This window comes from Pundamilia nyererei, unplaced genomic scaffold (assembly GCF_000239375.1).
Source record: "Pundamilia nyererei isolate P.nyererei 1_Seehausen unplaced genomic scaffold, PunNye1.0 scaffold00088, whole genome shotgun sequence".
Lineage (NCBI taxonomy): Eukaryota > Metazoa > Chordata > Actinopteri > Cichliformes > Cichlidae > Pundamilia > Pundamilia nyererei.
Window position 1 is genome coordinate 2,156,100 of NW_005187489.1, and position 17,593 is coordinate 2,173,692.

A 17,593-nucleotide genomic window follows, 5' to 3' on the forward strand; every position below is an offset into this window, starting at 1 on the left:
GAAGGAGACGGTGTTATGAATGTTTACTCAACAAACCAGCAACCTTGATCATGCCATAAATCCATATGAAACAATATTTCATACACCGCCTTGGTTTGTGAAATGTCCACAAATGAGAAACTTAAAAGGACGTCTCATCTTGTTTTAGGAGCCTGCTTTTCTTTAACGTCTCAATCAACATTTAGGAAGCCTGAATTAAAACGAACGGTGTGCACAGAGTGCTTCTCTGGGAGAATTTCCAGGATTTGAAGCACACACAGACACAGCCGAAGCTTAAAACTCACCGACTCCTTCCAAATCTGCCAGCTCTGAATATCTGAAGCCTTGAGACTTTGGAGTTTGGCGAACATCACAGGCACAGAGGTCAGAATAAAGCTGATGGAGTTCTGAGTCCATCTCTCAGTAATTAGAGATAACAGGAGTGAATTCTGTTTCTGGCATTCCTCACATGGTGGACACTCATGTTTGAAATCTTAGGGTTTTTGTTTTTTTCAAATGGCTTGCTTTATGAAGGAGAATTATGCTAATCTCATAATACTGTACAAATATCAAAGCCGAATGTAACCCCTATGGAGTCACAGTAAGCAAAGTATGATTAGCAATACTGTAAGTTTAATATCTGTGTGTGATGTTGCAACAGATACAACTTTAGGAAAGAGCTGAAGAAATAACATTTTAATTGGTTAATGAATTTCTACACTTGGGGCCAAAGATGATATTTTTGAGATCATTTTAGCGACTCCTTGCTGTTTGTTTGGCTAAAAATAATTATCTGATTACTTAATGCACAAGAAACCAAATGAGTTGGGAACTTCAAAACTTAAATAACAAGCCCCCATCATATAAAAAACTACATCTACTCTGCTGCACTCTTCAAATGTCATAATGTTTTAGAGCTTGACCATCTCTGGTTGTCGAGTCACAGCACAGATGTTTGATCGGTGCAAAGTTTATGAAACCATGGAGCTGAAATAGTTGAAGTTATAAAGTAAAACATGGATGGAAATATATGAATAAAAACAAAATCCTGAATACAGTGCAGGGTGTGCTGCAGCCTGAGCTGTGACAGTGTTGTGCTCCACACCATCAAGCCCTGAAATCAAACAAAGCCTCCTAAGAGAGCCTGTTTCTAATCGCATTTCTGCGTTGGATTTGGGAATAAAGAAATTTGCAATTAAATTAGAATTTGTAATGAACAAAGGTTAATAATATGCACACATTTACCTCAAGACCATCAATCTTTTTTCTCCCTGCATCAGTTTAAGAGCCTCTCATGATCATGTTTTTTAGACGTTATTGTCCTAGAGCACAAACCGGTGTACCCGGGTCCTCGTTGGCGGCGATCAACACATAAAATCAGCTCAGAAATTCTCTTCAGGCGTACGCAGGTTGTGCTTCCTTATCATGAAAAGCCTTCGCAAGAATATTCAGCTTGGAAGAAGGAAGAAGCTAATTTAATGAAAGAAAGAGGGACCAGCACACGGTAAACTCAAACCCATGACTCATTTAACCTGCAGCAGTTACTGAGACAATGAGGCACCTTTCAGTCGGATGTTCCTTTCATTTCAGATATCAAGTGATGAATAGGTCTGCACCGACAAAGTCGGCTTAGTATTTCAGGCCCCATTCATGAACGAATGACGGGACCGCTCTCCAACACAAGCTGTTGCCCCTCGTTTCAATCACTAGTTTTGAATATGACGAGGACATCTAGTGGACTGGAGCTGAAGTGCAGTAAGCAGGGTGGCCCACATGTGCGGTGTTACATTATAGTATCTACCTCACCACTTGAACACTCTTAAGAGTATTTGATCTTTCCTCTTGTGCCCGTGCTGCGTAGGACCCCAGTGCCATGCCGCGACCCACCTCTCAGGACCTGGCTGGGTTCTGGGACCTGCTGCAGCTCTCCATCGATGACGTCACCATAAAATTTGACCAGCTGCAGCAGATCAAGAACAACAACTGGAGGCCTGTAGATAGCCCAGAGAAGAAGGTGAGGACTCACTGCTTGCAGACTGATTCTTAAAAAAATGTGGAGCAAACAAAAAGGATTTTCTAATAAAACGCAAAATTGCATTTTAATCTTTCTCTCTTCTTTCTAAAGGCACCAGCTCCCGTACCAAAGAAGACAATTCGACAGAAGAGTGCAATGACGAGGGAGAAATCCCTGGACCTCCCAGATCGGCACCGGCAGGAAGCCCGCCGACGGCTCATGGCAGCCAAGCGGGCGGCCTCTTTCCGGCAAAACTCAGCCTCGGAGCGAGCGGACAGCATCGAGATCTATATTCCAGAGGCTCAGACTAGACTTTGAGAGGATCGGGTCAGGGGCTAACGTGTCTCCCTATTTCAAACAAAACTTTAAAACTAGCCTTTTTCTAGACTGCTAATCTCTCTACTCTTCCTTTATCCATCTGTCGTCTGATCTGATAGCCATCCTCAGTGCCCATCGCCAAAACCCCAGCGGACTGTAGGATGCGCCAAGGCTATACTCCTGCATCCAGAGCGAGTGTTAGCAGAAATGTATGTCTGACATGAGTCGCTTGGGTTTCTCCTTAGCTCACTCTCATGACACCCGACCTACAAGCTCTCTCATCCAGTGTCCTGGATGGATACATCTGTAGTTTTTCAGCATTTGCAAAGTGCCATTTAAAAAGTGCAGCTTTGAGAACCTACCAGCAACCAGGCCTTTGAGCTAAAAGAGTAAATGAGAGATTTATTTATTTCAAGTTGTTCAAAAACGGTTAAAGTTAGTAGCCCTTCGATACTTTTTGATCATTTGAAAATTACCTTATGATTTCTTTTCTTTTGGGGAATAAGAAGCTAAGTATCACTAAATTGTTGTAAGTTCAAGTCTTTGCAAAGTGCCAATGCTTGAAATACCTCAACTGTGTGCATGTGGCACTGGTTACACATCCAAGGTTATTCAGGCAGCCCTAAATAAGCTCTGGACTGGTCAGTGTTGAAAAATGCAGCTTTCTACCCAATCTGGTTGTAGTCAAACATTCTTCATGGGCTGGATTGGTGGAAGAATGACATCAGCTCATCAACGCGCACATTTCAAACATCTTTCCTATATATCTCACGTTGCCAACTTTCAGATATCGACATTTACTTGAAGCTGAAAACATGCAAGTCTTGTGCCAACACGTTCATCATGTCAATGCAGTAGAAACCAGTATGAAAGTGTCTGTAACTCCTTAGATTGAAATGTGTAGACAAATGCACTTATGCACTTATTACAGTTCTCTGTATTTCCAAGGGAAATGTACATACCCCAGTTCACAATAGTACTGTTGTATTTTTGAATTGTGAGTGGGATGAATATTCATCGTGTTTCCCGCCCTTTCTTTTGCTCTTGACTCCTCTGGATTTGTTGCACACATGCAGTCATTTTGATCGCGCACACACTCTACGCCGCACGGCCGTCTTTTCATCCGACATGCTTCTGTCAGGCCCTTTCAAGTTGCACCCTCAGCCACAGTTAATGAGGAGTGATGGAGAGAAAAATGTCAAAACATAAACAAAATATCTGCATACGCGCTTCTTTAATCTATGAAGTACTTTGTAATTTTTCCCATTTCTTGAAAAGTTCAGTGTAGTTTGAAGTCTCCCTGTGGCTGACACCCTTTAGGAAAAGATGGGGAATAATGAAATGAAATTGGGGCAAAGGCTTTTCCAGAGGGATGCAAGCAGCAAGTCTCAAATAGCTAAAACTCTGCAAGAGCCCTGCTGAACAGAAAGAACGGGCTGTGCACACCGATGCCAATTTTAAGCAGTGAATGGAGATTTGCACAATCCTAAATTCCACACAAACAAAAGCTAAAGATCACCTTCATCTATATATGCAACTGTTACAGAGGTCTGGGGTTTTCAAAGTGTGGTTCGGGGACCTCCAGGGGTCCACGACTCAAAATAGTTTGCTGTCAATCTGTACGGGCGCAATACACACCAATAAAACTATTGTAATCAGTGAAGGAATAGCTGGTTTGATCCAATCCTGGTCCGTGATTGTGTTCCTCATAAATTCATTCTGAGCAAAACGCTAAAATTCTGCTGCTTAATTATGAAACTTTGGTGCCGGTGATTTCGACGTTCGCTCCACTGTGTTGCTGATGTCGCTGTCAAATCATTGACCTAAAGACTGAAGTCTATTAGTAAAACCTTTGGGATAATCAACCCACTAAATGGTGCTGCTTTTTATTTAATCAGTACAGTACTAGACAAATAATCAAGTCGAAATAATGCGCTGTCCACTGAACGGTACATCACTTTAAAAATCTATTTTTATGACTAATTGTGCCCGAGTGCCTGGCTTCATTATGGGTGGGTTCAGGGATATGAATCATATGATAGCAGTAAAAAAACAAAGTCCCTGGATTTGAATAGTGTGTGTGTGTGTGTGTGTGTGTGTGTGTGTGTGTGTGTGTGTGTGTGTGTGTGTGTTGCTGATGTGTGAGCGTGGATCTTGTTTTTGTAGCACAATGCTGACTCTAAGTCAATCTAAGGTCTGCGCGTCATTTTCCTATTACTACCCAGCTGTGGCCTGACCTCCATCGCCCGCCGCACCCCCACACAGATCTACACGCCATCGCCGTGCCATCAGCTGTTTGATAAATTGTATTTTAGATACCTTGATTTACTTTTTGCTCCTGCGAATTGTACTTTTGAGTAAACGCAGTATTTTTTGAACCATGCGCATCCTTGAAGACAAACTCCGAGCATACGTGGGATTCACACTTGTTTTCAAGCTACCATGTATGACACATTCCTTATCTGCCAAACTTCTTGTAGCAAACCTCAGACAACACATTACAGAATGACCAGGTAACCAAAGTCTGCAATGGAGTGACAGCGTTTCAATAATGAAACAAGAAAACACGGCGAGCTCGAATTCTGTTGGGTTTTTCATTGCAGAGGCAGGGAGCTTTAATAGTGAGACAGTGGGTATCTGGAAAGCGTCTGGGTGTGCGATGCCAGGCAGTTGGCAGAGCGGGGACGTTCCCCTGCTGTTGCCACAGTGGCAGACAGACGGCAGAGAGACAGACTCGGGTTGACATATGCTGGCTTAGAGGAGACGAGAGCTCGGCGCTGAGGCCCAAACTGCTGGTGCTGTGTGCTGTTCTGTAGCTGGAAGGCTGTTCATGTGAGGATCGCTCGCTGCTGCGCCGGGTCATTTTTAGCCTCTCTTTGACTAAGCAAAGCAGCTTATGTAAGATTTTGGGTCCTTGGTGAGATCAAGCAAACTGCCTCCAAGGCCCTTCAAAGCTTGTGTTGATAAATGTATTGCTGAATTGTGGCCTGCACTGTAGAACTTAAGCATCAGCACTACATGTTTCTGCTGGGCTGAGGCTGAAACGACTGAGGAGTTTCTCCCTTACGTATCTCGAGCAGGGCCGTGAAAAACGTAGTATAACCGCCACCTGATTCAGTTTCAAGCATTTCATTTGCACCTTTAAGACGCATCGCATAATTTGCCAGGAGGCCTTTTTTTCTAGTCGGACCTTGAAGGAACCAGGGGAGATGGAAAAGGGCAATAAGGAGACAAGTGGGAGTAAATTTACAGATGCATTTAGAGATAAGAACTGTGCAGAAATCATCCCTCCCTCATCACCCCAGAGACAAACCTCGCTGCTCTGACGGCTGGGTTTTGTCTCCCAGTGAAAATCGTTTTCCATCGATGACACAGCTTCTTTTGAGGTGTAAACGCATTCTCACATGAACTCTTTTTCACAGAGCGATCTTGTATTCCCTCGAAGCCGACTGTAGCGCTTATTCTGCGCTGAATCCTTCTGGATGACGCGCAGCATGAATCCGATACTGTGAGCGCCAAGGGAGTCTTCTTTTGAGGATGCAGTTGCAGCGCTTTTCTTTAGGTGGCCCGCTGAAACCTCGTGTGAACCCCGAGCGTACAAAATTTCAACAATGCTGTATTCAGTGCCAGGAGGGCAGCGGCCAACTGCAAGTGCAATGTCTTTGACTTATCCAGCAAACTGTAAAGTTCTTACTGCACATTAGTTTTACGTAATCAAACCATGACTGCCGTCGCCGACCCATCTCCAAACATGCCGTTTGAGCTTGTATCTACACATTCTGTGGCCTCACTTCTGGTACGACTGTCTATGCGCTTTAAACTCTAGAACCCATGACGTGAACTATTTCAAGGGGACTTTTTGGTAATCGTGCCATGGAAAGAAACACACTGATACAACACTTCCTAGAAGTTGGAATGTGAAACAACTCTATAATTACTAGACAAAATGAAAAAAGGTAGTTGTTTAGCTAAAACTATTTTCATCTCTTGTATATCATATCTATAGGAAGGATGAATATAATGCCAAATATTCATTATTTGTAAAGAAATATATATATAGATATATAAATATAAAATATATGCTTCATTGAAACAACTATTTTCTGCACTTGCTCATGTTTTGCTGTTATTCTCACTTTGTTATGGTTCCTTTCTAAGCTGATATGATGGCATGCAAAAAAAAAAAAACCTGATTCTGAATGTAGGCTTATTTATTCTTGTTTTTAAGAATTATGACACTGTCACACTGATGTACATTTGTTATGTATTTATTTAAGTCTGCCACACGTGCATCTCTCAAGGCGCGTTCTTTCAGTGCAAGTTACCTTATCGTTAATTTATTTTGTATTATTATACCATATGCATTTTCCTCCATTCTTTCAGAGCTGTTGGGAGATTTTGCCTATTTGACTCGTTGATCATTGCTTAGTTCACTCAGTGTAAATAATTCTGCAATTAAATTTTTTGAGAAAAAGTTTGAGACAAGTTTGTCTTTGTGGTCCTTTTTACTTTGAACAGTAACTCACTGCTGTTGTGATCATCACAGCAAAAGTATTCACGTAAACTTAGACATTATACATTACACTGCATTTAATCCACTGGAGTGGGTATGCCAGAATTACAGCTTTCTGATGCCTTTCCTAACAGTAACTGTACTTCCAGCGGAGGGATTTTCTCTCACCAGAGGGGAGCTAAACGAATTCATCAGACTGCTCTTGACATTTCATGCATTTTAGATCTGTGGCCCACTAACGAAAATAGCAGTGAAATAAAGATGAAGTGTAGCTCTGAATCATCAGTCAAAGAAATTGGTACACTTACTTTCCGATGTTCATAGTGTGTCAGGAGGTTCACCAAAAAACTGGCATTTATATAAAAGAATAACTGAAAGAATATAAAAGAATAACTGTTTTTTCACATCTAACAAAAGCGATCAGCGTGCGTCGGCTTACTATAAATCAATCTTATCCAATTCAGGGTCACGGGGGAGCCGAGGCCTACCCCAGCTGTCACAGGGTCCACTGTGGAAAGGTTGTCAGTCTGTCGCTGGGCTAGCGCGCAGAGGATGACAACCCTTCAAGCTCACGGTCACACCTACAGCCAATTTAGAACCAGCATTTAACCTTACCCCATGCACGCCTTTGGAGAGAAAACGCAACATCACACAGGTGCTTCTTGATGCGAGTCGACAGTGCCCATGTGTTCAGCTTACCCTTGAACACCATTCTTTAAAGCAACCCACATAATGCTTCTGGCACTAAAGAGTTCTATATTCAGCATTGACATAATCTATATCCCAGCATGGCTACATTTTAAAATTTGCAGGTTATATTCTTGTAATGCATTTCATGCACCACAGCAATGGCAGCATCCATAAATTCTACAGATCTGCAGGCTGACTGTCTGCAAGAATGCGACCACTGGTACAGTATCAGTACTCTAAACTTCAGATGATCCGTGTCCAAATGTTTCAAAGACCTTGTAATGGCCATAAAGGTCGAAGTCAGGCAAAGATATGCTCGATATTACATGTTTTCAATGCTTTTCATTCCTGCAGAATTCTGACCTATGAGCTCTTTGCCAGGTAAACAACAATGGGTAATTTGTCTTACCCAGTAAACCTGAGAGGAAGCTGAGAAAGTGTCCAGTGAGAGTAGAACACAAGGTCCGCTCCTATTTGTTAAAAGGCTCTTTCAACAAATGAAAATAAAACACATTAATAATACAGTGAAATAAAATAAATCAAAGCTTTAGCACATCAACTCCTCAAAAACAAAACCACGAAAAATGTAAGCGAGGCCACTTCATTTGAATCTCACAATGCAAGGGCTCCCTCTGCTGGACGGAGATAGACACACATGCCATGTTCCAGTAGCACACCTCTAATAGTTAAAAATGCAGTTCTGTGCACACGTTTATTACTTCTTCCTTTTTTTAGCAGAAAGTTGCATTTTATTGACATGACTATATTATTTATTACTGTGAGGCTTTATTTGTTTATCTTACTATTTGTTAAGCGGTTTATTCAGGTGAATCTTGCGACTTCTTCTACAGGAATCCGGTCGTAATAATAGATAATCGTGATTAATATTAAAGAGGCTGTTTCCAGACAGAAAATATAAATAAGAGGCAACCAATGGGATTCTACGGCTGATCAGCGCTGACCAATGGGATGTCTGCAAAGTACAGCGAGGCTGAACTTCCTGTGTGGATGTCACATGACCAAATTGGAGTCGTATGATGTGAGTTTTCCTGTTTGGGGGTACTAGCGGTTACAGAGGGACGCTGTATTCCCTGGAAACGCTTCTGTCCGGTAAGTTACACGTTTCTGTGTTAGTTAGTAAGTAAACTGCTTTAGATTTAATCATTTTTAAATATTCTGTGAGATATGTCGCGATGTTAACATCGAACTTTTCTCTGACTCTTCTTTCGAAGAACTCTGTAGTGAAAGTTTGTCACCGGCGGATGAAATGAACACAGATTGAAGGCTTACATAGAGTTTAAATAAAATGATCCGTGTGTACCGAGGTCCACGGCTTCGTGGAGTGGTTTCACAGGCACAGTGCTGCGTTAATGGATGGTGTGTTGTCTGTCTGTTGCAGGTGGGCCACACACACCATGCTCCTAGCAGCTCCACCTTCAGGTGACCCTCCCCGAGCTCAGGTTCGGTGATCCTCCGTAAAGCGCCATGGCCTCCGAGCAGCACACCGGCCGCCTCTCCCAGCCCAGTGCAGAGTACTTCTTATGGGACTATCGCCTCCAGCTCATCGGCCTTGGCTTCTGCTTCTATACTGCAGTGTTCCTCTTCTGTCACCTCCTGTCTGTGTCTCTGTGCCAGACCTACAAGTCCCTGCTGGCCAAAGAAAAGGTTTTTTGGAACCTTGCTGCCACCCGGGCAGTGTTTGGGATCCAGAGTACAGTAGCCGGTCTCCGGGCCCTCACTGAAGACTCCTCAATCACCAGAGACAAAGTGAGGGGCCAGGAAGACTGGTCATGGTTTAACGTGCTCACAGCCACGGGCTTTTTTGCATTTGAGAATGTTGCACTTCACGCCTCCAGTGTGGTGTTTTGGTCATTCGACCTCCCACTGGCCACGCACCATTTCTTCGCCCTGTCGGGATACGTGGGGGCGGTGGTGTGGGATTCCCTGGGCCACTTCCTGCCCATGGTCACCCTCCTGCTGGAGATGAGCACGCCATTCACCTGTATATCCTGGATGCTGCTGAAGGTAAGCATGATCGTGTCACATGCACGTACCTTTCATCTCATTCTCCGGACTTGTATTTGTACGTAATCTTTGGTAAGTCCAGGCCCGGCTTTCTGTAGCATCTCACTGGCTTGACCTTTTTCTTGACTTGTAAGTTTTGCTTCCTCCTGGGTCTTGTGCACCTTGTGATTATGTTCACTGTACCAGAACGTTCTTAGAAAGAGGAAGTTCCCTTTTAAAAACAACAAAAATCTGAAGCACTAACCACAGTTTTCTCTGTTCCTTCTGCTCACTGGTTTACTGAACAGATTTTGCATGAATGTGAAGTAAAGAGAATGTGTCTGACAGATTGTGTCTCCCCTGACAGGCTGGCTGGGCATGCACTCTGTTCTGGAAAGCCAACCAGTGGGTGATGATTCACATGTTTCACTGTCGAATGGTACTCTCTTACTACATGTGGTGGGTAACCTTGACCCACCGGGTGGAGCTGTGGACCCATGCGCCCCTGCCCCCGCTAATACTCTTCTTCACCGGCCTCACTCTGCTCACACTTATCCTCAACCCCATATGGACCCACAAGAAGACAATGCAGCTTCTTAATCCTGTGGACTGGAACTTTGGCAACAAGGCGATCCCACTGAACGGCACCACCGACGGTCAGCCTGAGGCTTCTGGAAAACCTCATGCCAGTTAAGGAGTATCATCGGTGTCATTTCCTGTTTCAGTTATGGCTTTTTATTTTATTATTTGAGACTGAGTGGGAGCTGACTTTTGATGGATGCTTGTTTTAAATTCTACGTTTGTTAGACTGGGACTTCTTTTTAAGCCCCTTGGGCTCTCTAGTCCTTTGTTCTGTAACGCATCTTTTCCTCTAGCACCACCTCAGCTCAACTCTACTCAGTTTTTACAATTGTGTAGTACCTCAATGTGGGCGGGGTCATCATAGCAAGGTGGGCAGAAAGTCCCAGTCTGCGTTTTCTTGTCAGACTTCGGGTAAAAGAAGTTTGTGTCTCCATTTCCTTCGTTGTTGGGTTTGAAAAATGGCAGATTTGATTCTTGTGAAGGAGTCGCTCTCATGACTCATCCAGTGACATCCCTGGCCAATCGGTGGCATGAAGTCTCCCAATGTCACATTTTTGGTCTGACTCAGCTCCTCACAAACTCACCTAATGGAAACCCTTTAAACTAAGTAATTGAGTTGTGTAGGTGCTAGTGGAAAAAGGGCATAAAGAGACTTTGCTCCTGACAAAGGTTTACATATGATCACAACAGAGTGTGAAACAGAATCTTTCACTGCACAGCTTTTATTTCGATTTCGTTTTATTTCAGGACTCTGGTATTACTGTCTGGGTTTTTCCAGGCTCATAACAGGACTTCGTGGTTCATTATACACACAAGTATTATCGATGCAGCAAAGAGTTGGCAATGGTGCGATTTCACACCTTTTTAACAAGTGTTGCAAGTATCCACTTTTAAAGTAATAAATTACTTTTTTTCAGTATAAAATATGTATGAGAGCAGCTCCTGCATTAAAAATCAGTAAGTTTAAGATCAACAAAAGCTTTAATAAGCAAAATCTGCTTTGAGATAAAGACCAGAATTAAACTGGACTTAAATATGAGTTGGGAGTAGATGTTGTCGGCCCACAGCTGTTTCTATTGTGTACATATTGACAGTGAAATTTGCTCCGTCTGTTTAGGGAAGTTTGAGGTGAGCGTGAAGTGTCTCTAAATCAAAGCACTGTGAACTCCAGAGTGGACCCTTTGTTACACAGCTCTGCTGCCTGAGTGGGGTAAAACTGGATCATGTTTGAGGATGACCTCTCATAGGTTTACTCATTGAAGTTATTAGATACTAAGTGTTGATCAGATTGGTGTGTTTGGACTGCATCAGCAGAGAAACAAGCATGTATCATGGCGGAGTTACACTGAGTCACAGCAGTCCGCTTCACAAAGGCTTTACTGTGCTGAAAAAATACTGAACTAGTGCTTACACTAAGCAAACCTCTGACCCTGATAACTGTGGTTTAAACTGGTGCAGCCCATCTTTATTTATGGTGTATTCTAAAATCCACTGAGTTTTATTTTATGTGTGTGGGATTTTTATAAAAACATACTAATGGCGATTGTGTGTGTTCCTGTATTTAAACCATAGGAAAGGTTTTATTTGTCTTTCGCTGCAAATGTTCAACTTCTCCACAATATCCCACTTTAACTGCTCTGCTTTTAGTTCTCATTAACAGAATAGCCCTGTGTTGTTATTGTACATGGGAAACAGAATTATGTGTTATATTCAGTAATTTTTTAAGACATTTTAATTGTGCACGTAGTTGTAATTTTCTTTCTACAGCGTGCACATTAACACCTTTGGCTCGGCCTGCACAAAAGCTGCCTGTGTGTTAAATAAAGTGGAAAACGCTTCGAAGCCTCAGTCCAGTAGATTTAAACTTTTCTGCTTTTCACACCTTCAGTAATTTAATCTTCGTAAAGAGTGAAATGTTGTTTTAGCTGTAGCTCTGATCTCACTTTAAATAAATCTGATCATGTTAGATTCAGATTGTAAAATTGGGGAACTACCGTGGGACAGATGTCCTGTTGATTCAGTGCCATATACTAACAGCTTCTGTGTTATCTATGTTGGACTGTGCATTCATTTAAACTACCGAGTTTCAAAATAAAGTGTTTCCTTGGTTATTGTGTCTCTTTCTTCTGTTTTTTTTTTTTTTCTCCTGTCACCATGCTCCTGCATGTGACCCAGAAATTCATGTAAGTGGGGCATGTTCACACAGGTCTGGAGAGCAGAGGGTGACGTTGCACTGAAGGACCTGTAATGTAGGCTTTAAACAAAATTGATAGGCAGATGCTGCAGCTGTGACATTTAACTGGCAGCCATTCAACATGTTTGCTCAAAGGGGAGGATGTCTGATTTTATTGTAGGGCTGTTCCTTCCCCCTCTTACATTTCGGGTGGGAAGCTCAGTGTGAGCTGAGGGGGGAGGAGAATGAAAGAGGTGGGCTTAGCTTAGACTGTAAGATGTGCAACAGAGGATCTGCCTGTAGGTGGCGCAATGGGAATAATTACCTCCAGTTTTCAATTGATTTCTTTTTCAACATTGCCATAAACCGTCAGCACATTCTTGCATATTTAAGGATGATTTCCCCCTGAACAGCAGCACAGGGCTGCCGCAGGTTTGTCTCGTACACAGATCTGTTACAGTCTGAAGAGTCACTTTGCTTATTGCGATACTTCATTTTAAAGTGAAGACATGAAAAAAAAGCTCCGTCAGAGAAACGAGAAATTACTCAGGATTTTTTAAGGATCTATAAAAAATGCTTAAAAACATTGTGTCCTTAAAAAAAAGTGAAAGTTTCAGCGTTAAAGGCTCAGAGTTCGTTATTCTAACTTTATGTGTCTGCTCCTGTAAATCACGCGTGAAGCAGCAGTCCAGCCTCTTCATCAGCGTGGACATCCGTGCCTCCCGGGGACAAAAATCCCTCCTTCGTTGTTTTCGGTTCAGGTTTTAACGGATAAGCTAAAAACTTCCTTCAACATCATCTCCGGACAGCTGTGAGGGGGGGAGCCACCTCACACGTCACGTGTCCGCTTTGCTCGAACTTCTTTCCCATAAAATCCGGAGAAGACGGCGGAGGTTTGATTGGCGTTCTACGCAGCCAATCAGAGCCCTTAGTGGCGCTGTGGCGGCCAATCAGCGTCTGAGAGGGGGGGTGAGAGGGTTTTCATGGATGAAGTCAGCTTGCACCGAAGGGAGAGAAGTAAAAAGGACGAGAAGTGGATGTTTTGATAGGTTTGAAGTTGTGCGGGAGTCTGAAATGTTTTGCGTTTAACGCTTGCTGTGAAAGGATTACGTCATTCACCTGGGAGCACGTCACAGAACGGTAAGTTGAGGTCATTTGTAGGTTTTTTACAAAGTTCTGAATAACCCTGACAAATGTGTCCCGACAACTGTGAGGTGAAGTGAGCAGTGATGTCAGCCTGAAGCAGAAAGATGTTGGCTATAACGTGGCGTGTCAGTTTCCACGGAGAAGATCCCAAACCCTGTCAGATACCTGCAATAACACAGTCACTAATGCGCCTTTTATGCGCATTTATGCCAATTAGTGCACCCTAATCCGGAAACTATCTGCTTTAAGAACAAGAATTACATCAACAAACTCTCCTCTGTGTTTGTTTAAGAATTCACCAAGTTTCTGAGCTGCCGTGTAACATTTTCATACGTTTCTTCTTCTTACTTTGATCTTACTGCTGTTTGAAGACTGATTTGATGAGGTTGAGAGAACTGATAACAAACAGCTTTATGAACACAAAAATGTGGACTGAAAACACTGCACCACCCGTGGAGTTGACACTCCGAAAAATCATTCATAACTGGATAAATCAGAGCTGCAGATCCAAGTAGTCATGCATAGCATTCCTCAGCCAAAGCCCTGCACAGCTTCAGCCAAGTGGAAGATTGGTCTGAGCAGGCTGTGAAACCTCAGTTTAATTCATCTGTTTGGCCTTTGGTAGGTTTAGTAGGTGCCTATCTGCACTACAAAAGTCAAGTTCCTCAAGGAACCCTCCGAGGTTTGGTAGATCTCCAATGATGGTTAGAAATACAAAGAATGCTTTGATCACTGCTTGTATTGTCCAGTGTCGTGCATGTCCAGTTCATTCAGCCAGGACGAGGGTGAGGTGGAAGAAAGGCTCACACATGCACATGCTTGCACACAAGAGTCTCCGCTGGTAATTTGTTTGGCAAATAACTGGAGAGGCCTGCCTGTAAATACAGATGCTTAATAGCTCCACCAGTGTGGGCTGTTTTTACTGTGCTTAAACTGCCTGCTGTCACTTAATGTCGTGTACATCACGTAGAATCCTTTATGAAGATGCTTTTGTAGATCACAGCCAGCTTTGCCACAAACATGAGAACACAGAGCACAGACTTCAGTGTCCTCACTTGTGCTCGGAGCAGTCTGTGAACACAGGTGCGTTTTAATGGAGAAATACCAGGAATTAGTTAAGTAACTGTGACAGGGCAGCCTGTAGCGCCGCTTTGCCATAGCAGCTACTGTTTACCGTGACTGAGCTCGGGGGTGTCAGAGCACACAATGGTCGTGCAGAGGAGCATACCATTCATTTTTCGAAAGGCAGTTAATGGAGTCACTGTCCACCCACAACTCGGCCAAACATCCACCGAGACGGGACGTGGATTAGCAGCATAGCTCGCCAACAGCTGGGAAAGAAAGGCCGCTGCTCTCGTGCAGGTGGACGAGAGAAACTGACACAGCGCTGGCTTGTTAGGGAGCTTTACCTTCCTTTGTGCGATAGCACCGTGCTCTGTGAGATGAGCTGTAGCTCAGGACTCTGCCCAGGGATGAGTAAAGCTAAGAGTCACTCATATTCTTGGCTTTGGGAACTGTTTCCACCCTTTTCAAGTCCATGCATAGCCCACTGATGATCAGGAGTGGCGTGGTTTCCTGTGGTCATTTATTGTAATCTGATTGAGCTGCTCTATTCACATTAAAATTCCTTCAGAGCTGAAATCCAGCCAGTTAACAAAAACGCCTTAGAGTGGCTGCTCATCACCGCTCACTAAATAGTGTGTTTCTGGTGACATGTTGGCTTCTCGGAGCTTTGGTGTGGCTCGCTGGGTGGGTGGAGACCAGTTACGAGTGACAGCCAAGACTTTACGGTCTCTGTCTTCAAATGGACACCACGTTTGAAACATAATGCAGTCTTTTATTTTGCTGAGTGATTCCCAGGCTGGCAGAGTCATGTCAGTGTTTGCTGTTTGTATTATTAAAAACAGAATCTGCCTGCAAAAGACCGCTTCATACATACTGTATGGTGGGGTGATGCATCATTATGGCAAGCCCAATAAATCACGTCTGTAATCAGATGAAAGTCCTGCGGCCCCGTGCATCTGATTATTGAAGTGTACTCCCTACAATCGACCGCCGCTGCATTATAATTATAAGTAGTAGCTGACGGGGACCAGACTTATCTTCTTGTGTTCTGTGTGGGTTTTATCCTGCAGTGCTGTGAGGAGAGGTTGTATTCATTGGAGAGGAGTAAACGGTGGGCCATGTGAGCAGTAGGGAGGACTGCTTGCTTTACTGTGGTAGTGATATATGTGCCTGTGAATTTCCTTCGGTCCCAGATCTGATCTGAGCTTTCAACTTGCCAGCAGTCAGGACTCCGAGTTTGTGGTTGGAGTGGGTGGTGTTGTTGAGGCCCACATACTGTGTGAGCCCCGGTGCTCTACTGGATGCTCATCGCTTTATTTTTTACCGTGTGGTTCAAAGTATAAGTAAGCTATGTTGAAAGTGTGTTAATGAGAGTGACCGAGAAGCAGGAGCATCCTTTTAACTCTGCTGTTACTCTTGAATTCTGATCATGAAGAGCTGCAGCGCCCTGAACGTCCTCACAAACATCTTCGAGTACTTTGTTAAGACTGCTGGGCCTCTCATGCAGGCCTGGGATCTTGTGTTCAGTAATCCGAACAGAAGGATGCTCTGCCCAGAGCTGCAGAGCAAAGCTCAGACACCCGTAGCGCCTGTCTCTCCCAGCACCCCCCCCCCGAGGCTTTGTTTATGACTTTCAGCCTGTGTGTGGAATGCCACTTGTCTTTAAGTGCGCACTAGAAGACTCGGCTGCAAACCTCTTGCCGAGCTCTCAGCGTCGCACATTTTTGATTGGTCTCTGTGTTTGGGTTAGTGGCTTTTTTTTATAATAAATCTGTGTTTAAAAGCTTACATGCTTAAATGCAAGTCAGTCATTCTTTGATTTCTGTAGATGATTAGTGCATGATAAGAAACCCTGCCTCATCTATGGACACGGGTTGGGTGTGGCTTCAGTTAATAAGATTATAAGAGTTTCACATGTTTGAAACACGATTTAATAGAAATGTAATTTTAAAATTAAGATCAAGACAAAGACAGCTGTGGTGTTTCTGTCTCACTCCACACAGGTCACAGCTAATCCTCTGCACTCGGCCTCCTGCTGTGTGCAACATACGTGCTGTTTGTTATGTAGCATGTGCAGGTTATTAGGAGCACACAGGTGAGCAAATTGTCTGCATTACGCTGTAAGCCATATGACTGTTTTCCTGTCTGCGCAGCATTGCTCAGCCGCCCCAGCATGTAATGACACGCTCAGCTGAGTGTATCATCAACTGTGGAGAGGATTTTACCTTTTCTGCTGTCTTCCACTCTGCCGTAAATCACGGCTCTGAGATAAGCCAGCAATGCACTGCCTTTTAATTAAACACCAAATAGATTAGCGGTACAATTAAAAATGAATTACTGTGACTGTATTTGGCCTCTCAGCGAGGGTTTGTGAGATACGCACACTCAGCTCGTGTGGCTCAGTCCAAAGCTGGTGACCAAAGCTGCAGATGTCATGTTGTGTTTGTGCTACAGGTCATCTTCACGGGTGAGACAGGTGCTTGTTTGGTGAAGACCACATTTGAAGTCACGCTACACCGCAAGCAGCGCAGGGTGTAATTTGGAAATGTGTTTAGTTTTCCTCCAAAAGAAAGCAGAAGGACCAAAGTGGGAGTAATTACAGGAGCAGGGAGGAATGCAGGAATCTGCAGGCTGACCGACAGAAGATCAGCTTCACTCACACATATTACAAATAAACAGAAACATGAGAAACAAAACTGTTTCAGTAACAAGTTTTTTTTTAACCACTTTTCTCTTTAGTGCCTTTGGAGGAAGAAGAACACGTTTCAGTCCCTTTCCTCTCCCTTCCATCCTTTTCCTGCTTTCCTAAACCTCAAACAATGCTTTTAACGGGAGAGATGAGTCACGCTTTGAAGCTTCTGTTTGGCTTCGGCTGACAGTTCCTCGCTTTAAAACGTGTCAGCCGAGTTACGAGCGTGTTTGTCGTGTACTTACCTGCTCACAACAGTTACAGCTGACTCACGAAACTAAGAAGGAAACCCAAGTACGAAGCCCCTGGAATAAAAATAAAGATTCAGAGTTTTAGTTGTTTTCAGTTTGATCACACTGGATTGTTCTTATTTTTAATTTTCACTGAGATTACATGAGTGTAGGGCTGCCACGATTAGTC

The 17,593-nt window shown here is 43.5% G+C and overlaps 3 protein-coding genes across 5 annotated transcripts in view; all 3 read left to right on the top strand.

Moving 5' to 3' along the window:
* The window catches only part of dlgap2a (discs, large (Drosophila) homolog-associated protein 2a), a 52,082-nt gene extending 47,682 nt beyond the window's left edge, over nt 1–4,400 (top strand). Inside the window, exons 11-12 of the mRNA XM_013912393.1 lie at nt 1,841–1,993; nt 2,105–4,400. Coding sequence (XP_013767847.1) covers nt 1,841–1,993; nt 2,105–2,311 — 360 coding nt within the window. The 3' untranslated portion in view covers nt 2,312–4,400. The remainder of the gene's footprint in view (nt 1–1,840; nt 1,994–2,104) is intronic.
* A 4,099-nt stretch (nt 4,401–8,499) lies between these two features.
* cln8 (CLN8 transmembrane ER and ERGIC protein) lies at nt 8,500–11,643 on the top strand. Its single transcript, XM_005739006.2, has 3 exons — nt 8,500–8,624; nt 8,914–9,539; nt 9,886–11,643. Exons 2-3 carry the CDS (start codon nt 9,000–9,002, stop codon nt 10,210–10,212), a joined length of 867 nt encoding a protein of 288 aa, XP_005739063.1. The 5' UTR covers nt 8,500–8,624; nt 8,914–8,999; the 3' UTR covers nt 10,213–11,643.
* Nucleotides 11,644–13,196: 1,553 nt separating this feature from the next.
* arhgef10 (Rho guanine nucleotide exchange factor (GEF) 10) overlaps nt 13,197–17,593 on the top strand; it is a 44,561-nt gene continuing 40,164 nt past the window's right edge. For all 3 annotated transcript variants that reach the window (XM_005739007.1, XM_005739009.1, XM_005739008.2), the window contains exon 1: nt 13,197–13,413. The gene's annotated coding sequence lies outside the window, so the exon portion shown is untranslated. The remainder of the gene's footprint in view (nt 13,414–17,593) is intronic.